Genomic DNA, 9,404 nt, shown 5'->3' on the forward strand with positions numbered 1-9,404 from the left:
TCAAGGGTACTTTCTTATATTAATATGCCCTACCCCTACGGGCAAGGATTTTGCTTGGGCGAGTCTCTGTAAGTTTGTGGTGTTTGGCTCAAGGCTTCTTCAAGAGAATGTCTCTAAAGGGATTGGGCATTTTTGCTGCATAGCAAATTTCTAGTTCGTCTACTCTTGTAATTTAGTTTTCGTCTTTGACCTGTTTCTGGGAAGATACCTCCCCCCCCCCCCCACCCACATTAATTTCTTTCACCTATCAATAACATTTCTTTAAAAAAAAAAAAATCTTATGCTGTAAGCATCAAAACAAGGAAAATAGGCATAGCCGGTTAGAAGAATCACCAAGAAACTGCTTTCCGTGTTTAAAGATGAGATAATACGACATCTATATCCATTGATACTTAGCATAACATCCATTGCAAAGACATAACTACACAGTTCAATTATTGATTACCCGCATTGATGCTTATGAAAAAGTTTATAGGCCCTTACCTGTTTCTAACCTCTTCTGATTAAATACAAAGTCATTTTCCAAACATCACATGAAAGTCTAGGCTTTGAAATATTAACGTTAACCTTGCCTTCAAGACCATAATGGAGTTACTATTTGATCAGGTCGTGGAGTCAACAAATATTTAATGGGACGAGAATAGCATATAGTCCATCAACTTCTAAAGCAATGCAAAAAGTCAAGAAACAAGATGGAGAGAGGATATTCTATAGAAGGTATATAAAATCAAGACAATTAACATAATTCATCAGTAACCAATACAATATAAGAACATGCAAGTACAACAAGAACTCAAGAAGCTTGAATGAAACCCCATGGTATGAATCTGAACCTGGATCAATGAGGAAGACAATGTTAAACCATTAATTTGAAGAAGCATATAAAATTTTGCCAACCTGATCAGCATGTATTAATTCCATCCTTACAATCTTTAGTGAGATTATAAAATGTTTCAACACGTGTCTTGGCCCGATAAAAGACCTCTGTATCCACTGCAACTCTCATGTACCCATCAAACTCAACAGGCTTTCCATTGTTTAGAAGCATAGTTTCATTGTACCACTCACTAGTGTTACCCCACAATTCCTTGTAATCATCAAGCAAATGGACCTTATAATTAGATCTCAATTTATCAAAGTAATTGTAGTATGGCTCATTGGTGGCAATATACAAATTTCTCCAAGGCTGAATCATCCCTTTAAGCTTTTCAAGAAGAGCATCAGGTGATGTGTCAGAATCTAAATGAGGCCATAGCTCCTTATTTTGTGCTTTCCCCCCTCTAACCACATGGACTGCATCAAAATCCCAGTCCATTCTACCACTAATTTCTGAAACAATGTTCATTAATCTCTTTGATTTCCACAAAGCATGCCATGGCCTTTGAATGTACTTTGCAGCTTGACCTTCACATACTCTATACCAGTAATTTTCTGGCTCCGGGGCATCAAACTGCCTCCATATGATAGTGCTTTTATCCTTCCTAAGCTGCAGTGGTGTCACCATATGGCTCACAACCTTCCTAACTGGCACTTTCCTCTTATGGCTTTTATTCCATTTTTTCCAATCTCTCAAAAATTCACCTTCCTCCACAACAGTTGCTGTCTCCTTTAGATGCTCAAAATCAAAGTAATATCTAAAATCCTTTCCCTCCTCGTCTTTGTTACTGGGGTTATAAGTTGCAGACAAGCACATACTCAAGTCCATCACGAATGTTCTGTTCAAGTACATTGCCTCACCCAAGCCACACAAGAAGCTCCACATGTAATGATTCATTCCCTTGCAGTAATCCCCTCCACGTGAATAATACAAGTATTTCCCCTTCCTAAAATTCATCTCTGACCCCAAACTGGGGATCGTGTCATTGATCTCATCATCACGGATCTGAGGGGCAACTTTAGGATTTCCACCAGCCCTTGTTGCATTGATTCTGCTCCTGGGGCGCCTGGCATTTAAGCCCGAATGCCAACCACCAGAATGCATTACCTTATATGTACATTTCTCTCCAACACCAAACTTAAACCTCCTAAAATCTCTATACTTTCGCCATGACTTCTCCTTCTTGTTCCGAAACCTCCATGCGACATCACACTCGTCAGGCTTAGACCCATTAACCGGAGTCTGATACTCCAAGAACGCAATGGACTTGAAGACCTTGAGATTAAACTTTTCCACCGCAATCAACACACGAGGATCGGAACAATTCACGAAACCCACTTCCTCGCAGTCTGATTGCGGCGGGGTGGAATTTGTGATTTGCTTCTCGATCTTCTCGATCGCCGCCTCTGTGATTGGAGTTGCAGCGGCATTGGGGGAAGCGGCCGGGGGAAGGACGGATGGCAAATCTTCACCAGTTTTGATTACGGAATTGTCAGTTTGGAAGGTGGCGTTTTCGGATTCAGTGAAGAGCTTAGTGAGAGCTGGAGCAGATTCCAGCCATGGATCTGGGGGTTGGTAGGTGATGGCAATGACAGTAAAAATGAGTACTGAGAAAACGAAGACAGAAAAGCAGAGATTGCTAATAAGTTTGATGAGGTTTTGCCCAATGGGCTCAGTGGCAGGATTCGATTCTTTCATGGGTTTCTTTGGAAACCCAGAATTTGAGGCAAGTCAGAACTTAGGAGTGACAGAGAAAACGGGGAATTATTGGAGAAAGAGAAGACGGAAGAACATGGAAGACAGCGTAAGAGAAGGGCTTACAAAGGCGGTGGCTGTGGCTGTGGCTGTGACGTTGATGGCCGATCCGAATCAAGTCGGTTCAAATTCCACTGTAACTCTAATCCAGTGTGCCTTCAATTTTTAGTTTATAAAAAATCAATGAAAGTTTATTTAATAAAAATCAGTTGGATGAAAGTCAGTTATTTTAATAAAATTTATATTTGAATGCAATTTTTTTAAAGTCAATTTAATAAATTAAAAGTTATTTAAATTAATAAAAATTTATACTTTTAAAATATACTTTTAAATATATAATGATAAAAAAGGATATTGATTTATAATAATTGATAATATTTGTTATATAAATATAATATGTTAAAAATGTTAAAAAAATTTGGATAAAAATATAAAGTTTAATATTAAAATAAATTATGTAATCATTTTACTGTTTATGCATTTTATTTATTTTTTTATTAATGAAAAAGGGCATGTTGCTTTTGCCTTTTATGGCTGGCAGAATTCACGAGAGGCCATTGTGGGAGGGGGAAAGGTCACGAGGCTGGAGAAAGGTTTTCTTGCTTCTGGATTTGGACTGAACCCTAGCTCTACATCGCAACCATGTCGTCCAGGTAAGGTAGCTCCTTCTCCGATGTCGGTCACAGGAATCACCTGATTCTCCGATTTGGCAGACTCTTCTTATGTTTTGAACTTGTGCTTTTTCCCTTTATTTTTGATCTATGAAACCCTTGTGCTTTGATCTGTTTACTAGTGCTTTTATTTTTCTTTCCGCCTGAGATTAATGTTTGGATATGTGGGTGGAAAAGCCAAGCCTTTGAAAAAACCCAAATTTGATCAGAAATGAGGAGCTCGAGCAGAGATGGGAATGAATCAGTGAAGACATGAGGCTCGATTGCACGACAAGAATGAGAAAATAATTGAGGATATCATGGTCAAATATAAAATTAGGTACTGTTCTTTAATATTTCATATCCACATTTCCGTTTCAAAAGCTACTCGATGGAGCTTCCAAAATTTTACGTTTCAGCTGGGTTAGGAAGTCCTTCTGAAAAGTACATTTGGTTTCATAAAATTATTCCAAACAGCGTTTTACATCCCAAAAGTGAGAAAGTACTTTTGGGATGTGAAAAGCTAATTATCCAAACGGGCACTTAGCTCACCACGACATGACACGTGTAGATTCTTCGTTACTCGATAATCTTTACTATCATCAAGCTCAATGTAAAGAATTGAAGACACTCATACAAAATTTGTGAACATTTCCCATGATTAGTTATAGAAAAAGAAATATTTCTGGCCAAAGAACAAAGTTACAGGACAAGAAGTATGGTTCAAATTAAAATCTTAATTTAATAATTTATTCCTATCCAAATCTATTTCCTGCATTCATTCCTTAGGGGATATTTAAAAGAGGAAAAACTTATTTATTTCTTGGAATATAATTTAATTGTACTTCCTCTCTATTAAAAAATATAAATCATTTTTAATCGAATCTCACCTTCCAATAAAGTAGTTATTTACTTTTAAATTAACTCTATCTTTTCATATTTACCCCTATTAAATACCCTATAATAAATATAAAGTCATTATCAATAAGTACACTTTTAAAAAAAGATAATGATTACATCTTGAAAGAATAAAAATGCTTTATATTTTTAAACATCCAATCCTTTAAAAGATGCCTTATATTTTTCAATAAAGGGAGTATCTTTTAGACCAACAAATATAATGGAATTGCTATTTCATTTGTTAAGTTATTTGCATTATCTGTTAACTAAAAATACATTTTGTACTCGGCCACTAAATTGAAGATGAGTCACATTAATGATTTATCGATAGACCAATATTCTTTAATATTAAATTGTCAATATAAAATTTGACAAAATATTAAATTGATAATATCTTTTTGTTTTCTTTTTTTTTTTGGTGACTAAGATAACAAAAAAAAAGTTGAGAGGCACCGGTAAAATAATGAAATAGATAATTTTAAATCATGTGAAGAGAGATAGAGAAAAGTTAGAGAAAACATTCAATGAGATTATTGAATAAAACATTTTAATAAACAATATATCTAAAAATTTAGTTATTAATAGAACAAGGCAGTATCATACAATTCATGTGGCAAACCCCACCCAATGAGACCTTGTCATTGTTGGGATAGTAATCTTTCAAATATCAACATATAGTTCAGTTCATGGCATATCTGTTTCTTTCATTAAAATAGAGTTATTGTTAGCAAATGCATTGTTATAATTGCCATCTGTGTGTGTGATGATGCAATGCTGTTACTGTGTTTCATTAGTTATGATTTCATGAACTCCTCTTCTTCAATCTGAGTAATCCATCCGCCTCAAATTTCCACAAAACACGCATGATTACGTGACGTTGTTTCATTACTTAGCAATGCAGAAGCAAACATTATCACTTTTCACTGTACAGGCATGAACTCCTTTTCCTCCTCCTCCTGCCTATATAACATTTCCAAACACAAGCATCACTGATTTTGCCATGGCTTATCCGGGTACTACCAGTGTTATATTCAAGCAAACAAGTGGCCGATGCATTTAATTACTTGTTGCCATATGCAACGCTATCTAAATGTTCTTCCCCACAAAGGCTTTTCTGTACAATGGGCATAAGAAGTATTAGGAGTTCTGCAAATTGTTTTTGTTACCGGAAACGCCCTTTTCAGCGGAAGGCATGATTATAGTCATGATAACGGAAATTCTTGTAGATGAAGTGACCTAACCATCTTGACACTGCAAATGACAGTACTGCCATCACAACCAGGGAATTTCTTGCGGCGACTGATAACGTACCCTCCTTCATTGCCGCCACAATCCCCACTGAAGCAACTGATATTATCGGCAGCACCACTTCCACCACATTCAAACTCTTATAAGCTAATTCGCAGCTCTTGCAGTTTACCACGTGAGTCCAGTACCTGCCATAATGGCCGCTCATTTTAAGAGGAAATTGAAAAAAATTTCGAAAAACAAATAAAAACTGAAGCTGAATCAAGGAGCCAAATGGTCGTAGCTACCTATCCATTAGCTGTTCTCTCGGAGGAGTTGGAGGAAGAAACCCGCTATATTTTCCTCTCCAGTCAACTTGACCACCTGAGTACTTTTTCAACCACTTCCTGAAACCAATCACAAAGGCATCTGATTTTGTTGGCACAAAGCAGGCTCTCTGCCAATTGGAAGGTCCGATATCCATTATTTTATGTTCCTGTCAACAAAATTTAAAAACCAAATATGAGTAAGTGTATTATTAAAACGTTTTCCCGTAACCAGATTATAACAGAATACTGCTGGCTAGGATATAGCAGAACTTGGTTGTTTAAGTATCTATGGTGGATGTTTTCTCCACTATTTCGTATAGATGCTTCTAATCTAAGAGATTCAAAAATTGAAGGGCCAGCATGAGTGGAAATATACAGCAACAGTTTATGAAGGACCTATTCATTAACTACAATCACTTTGGCAACAATTTGAACCACACCAAAATAATTCAAGTAGCAAAAAACTTGACCAGTCAACTCATAGTCAATTTCAAAAGATTAATGGGAACATAAGTTTCTTATTAATATCATTACAAGGAAATGGGAAAGAAGTTCATTAATAAAGACAAATTGCCAAAGTTGAGTGATCCAAATTTGAAGAAATTCAAGCTTTCATAAACATAGCATACTCATGGTTAAAAAGCAATCAAGAAAAAAAAACATGGTTCTTTATCCCTGATGTAGCAAGATTTCCTGACCATCAAGATACACAGAAGCAGCAAATGATTACTTATGGTAACAAGTTGACTTATACTGGACGACAATATCCTAACAAAAATCCAATTGGTTCTCACATGCATATGCCGATTTAGATATTAAATAGCTTATACAATGTGTGAGGCACCTTCAAATCACAAATCACACGGCTTCATAATTTAGCTTCTGGGGGAGGCCGGGAGGGTTCCCTACTAGAGTGCCACTGCCCATCATATGCTTAACAGTAACAGGAATTCTTAGTGATTATATCATTTATTAATAATTTTTTATCGTGAATTGCCACAAATAAACAGCACAGGGACGAGCAGAATACCCTAATTTCTCTGATAGCAGCCTCTATGGGCTTTCTTATGAAATTGGATATGTCATTTTCGGGATTGTGGGATACAAATAAATCTGCTTGGTTTCAGGCTCCGTGCAATCCAAAGTCAATAATATCTTGCAGATGAATATTATAATGACTTTTGGAATCAATAAGCGACCTGGATAAATAATAATTTTGAAATGAAATGGAATCACCTGAACATGAAGAAGATATAAATCAGAATCCAGAATCAGGTTTTGTCCAACATGAAATATCCATCTTGGCACAATTTTGTCAATCCACAGTCCAAAGTTTCTCGGAAAGGTCCATATCAATCTGCTTTTACCTGGACTAACTGGAATACAAACAAAAATCAAAGCCAACTTCCTTTGACTTGATGATTTCTGCAACAGCCCAGTCAAAATGTATTAAAATTCATATAAACCACATACTTATTAAAATATTCTTGGCACACTTGCTGTCCTGCAAATCACCTTTACCTTAGCATCAGCTGATGACGCAGAGACGTTAGGCTGATCTGGGTTAGTATAAGCATAAAAAATAGATGGTGCCATAAATTTGGCTTTGCTCCAAGTCTGATCTCCTGTGAAACCATTGATGTCTAGCGTCTCTATTGACATTTCAAGTGGTCTGCCCCCTTCTCTATCAGTCTTCTCTGTGAAGTCAATGTAGTCCTACATAGTAAGTGTCATATATAAAGCAACCAAGAACTTACTCAAGTTCATACGTTACATCTACCTTTTGGTTGCTGAGTTCGCATTAACCCATAATGCGCATATGGAACATGGGCTGGATCCATAAGATTCTCTATCAGTACCTCGTACCTGAAATTGCACAAGTTTCCTAGTTAGTTACTTGAACTATGAAAGGAAAACTTTCTTTGATTACACCTGGCACAGTGCCTAATTTCCTATTCCAACATTTCCTATGATCCTATCACAAGGACAACCGACATAGGAATGGCTCAGTTTTTTTGACATGTAACAGACTATAAGCCCATATGTAACCAATCTGAAGATAAAGAAACAAGAATTCTAGTCTTAGAATCATGCCCGTAAGAAATATCTCTGTTTCCCATTAATCTAGTGAAAGATGGATCATCCAGTTCTGGAATGTATGGAGGCCTCTTTCTTGAAAGAATATCTTCGTATTGAGGATCCGTGTTTGGCCAAAACCATAAGATATCATTCTGCACGGTGCTTGGATAAGCAGCTACGCATGCTTTTTTGAAGGTGTGAATCTGCAAATTTCGGTAGCAAAGTTAAATGCCATCAGATACTGTATGCATGAAGATTAGGCTAGCATAGAGCATATGCCGCCATAGGAAAACAAGACAACAAACAGTCGATCTCGACTGCCCATCAACCCCCTCGTCTCCCCTTTTCCTGTATAAGGGTATAGAGAGAGTCTATTTCCCAGAACATCGGAAAGGACAGAGGGAGACGAGCTGAAAAAACCACGTACTTGTCTGCCAGAAATAATTTTAACTCATAGTTTTAATAATGTTGAGCCAACACGATGTTTGTTCTGGATCCTTTTATGCCGTTTTGAATAATAGATAGAACTATTATTAGGTTTGGAACCTAAAATTGGACCATGGATACTAGTAAATAAAAATCTCTTGCTCCTGACATTGCTCGAAATATGGAAGGAATCATTACCGGAGGACCATCACGAGGTGCCTGAGGAATGAGCTTGCAATCCCCAGAGCCATCAAAACACCAGCCATGGTAAACACATTGCAACCTCCCCCATTGATCAATCCGCCCTTCAGACAAAGGAGCCAGTCTATGAGGACATGTATCGTCAAACACCTTCCAGGCACCCTCATTTCGATCCCACCACACGACCACATCGATACCCATCACCTTCTTGGCATGCGGTGCCCTCTTGTCAAGGTCACACACCGGCATTACAGGGTACCACTGTGAATACCAATCGAATTTCTGGGTTGAGCCTTCAATTTCCGGGTCATCCACAGGCGGGTCGGTGCTGAGTTCTGTTGAGACAGTAGGGGATAAAGCAGTAAAAAGCCTGGATTTTAATTTCTTCCTGTCAGGTAAAGAGAGTGCTGGGTTGAGTTGGACGTTGAAGAACATAGGTTTTCTGACGGACGAGATCACACCAGGTGCAGTTGCAGTTGAAATGTGAAGTGAGGGAACAGAGAAAGCCGGCAAAGATTCCATCTTAGCAAACAGACTGGAAGCTCAACCGAGGGACGAAGATAGGAGAGAAGCAGTTTACAGCACTCCAAGCTGAAACTAGAAGGAATCTAGGCGAATATGTACATAAGGAACTTGAGGCTGGCGTTCATCCAAGTTGCAACGACAAATGCAAAGTAACAATCCTCAAGAAAATGAGGCTCCCGTTTATCCAAAGCCAAACTATACATGGACGAAACATTTTCTACCATGCGCGGGTAATACGCCTTTTGATATCTACAATTATTTTTAAAAAAAATCCAGTAATAAACCTTTAAATCCTCAATCTTTTATGCCATTTTAATATTTTCTACCTTTTCCCTTCCTGTCAATTAAATATAAAATCTATAACACATCATATTATTCATAAATTATTATTTTACACCTATAATATTATTTTATAGCATTGAAGTTTTTGTTTAT

General features: G+C 37.3%; 2 protein-coding genes across 2 annotated transcripts; both read right to left on the reverse strand.

Moving 5' to 3' along the window:
* Positions 1-680: 680 nt before the first annotated feature.
* On the reverse strand, positions 681-2,735 carry LOC129308014 (uncharacterized). Its single transcript, XM_054948969.1, has one exon. It carries the CDS (start codon positions 2,573-2,575, stop codon positions 902-904), a length of 1,674 nt encoding a protein of 557 aa, XP_054804944.1. The 5' UTR covers positions 2,576-2,735; the 3' UTR covers positions 681-901.
* A 2,294-nt stretch (positions 2,736-5,029) lies between these two features.
* On the reverse strand, positions 5,030-9,077 carry LOC129307835 (protochlorophyllide-dependent translocon component 52, chloroplastic). The gene is made up of 7 exons (XM_054948757.1): positions 8,442-9,077; positions 7,833-8,020; positions 7,519-7,604; positions 7,260-7,435; positions 6,975-7,163; positions 5,718-5,905; positions 5,030-5,618 (listed from the first exon to the last, which is right to left on the reverse strand). The coding sequence occupies exons 1-7, from the start codon at positions 8,964-8,966 to the stop codon at positions 5,363-5,365; spliced, it is 1,608 nt and encodes a 535-aa protein (XP_054804732.1). The 5' UTR covers positions 8,967-9,077; the 3' UTR covers positions 5,030-5,362.
* Between the last annotated feature and the right edge of the window lie 327 nt (positions 9,078-9,404).

This window comes from Prosopis cineraria, unplaced genomic scaffold, assembly GCF_029017545.1.
Source record: "Prosopis cineraria cultivar Desert tree isolate PC_DT_omini unplaced genomic scaffold, ASM2901754v1 PC4, whole genome shotgun sequence".
NCBI classification, from domain to species: Eukaryota; Viridiplantae; Streptophyta; class Magnoliopsida; order Fabales; family Fabaceae; genus Prosopis; species Prosopis cineraria.

Excerpts from the sequence above, each read along its gene's own strand:
- LOC129308014 (XM_054948969.1), bottom strand. The coding sequence starts at position 2,575 with ATGAAAGAATCGAATCCTGCCACTGAGCCCATTGGGCAAAACCTCATC.
- LOC129307835 (XM_054948757.1), bottom strand. The coding sequence starts at position 8,966 with ATGGAATCTTTGCCGGCTTTCTCTGTTCCCTCACTTCACATTTCAACT. Across the intron at positions 7,605-7,832 it reads AACAGAGATATTTCTTACGG|GTACGAGGTACTGATAGAGA; the intron begins GCATGATTCTAA and ends GTGCAATTTCAG. Across the intron at positions 7,436-7,518 it reads GCGAACTCAGCAACCAAAAG|AGAAGACTGATAGAGAAGGG; the intron begins GTAGATGTAACG and ends TTGACTTCACAG.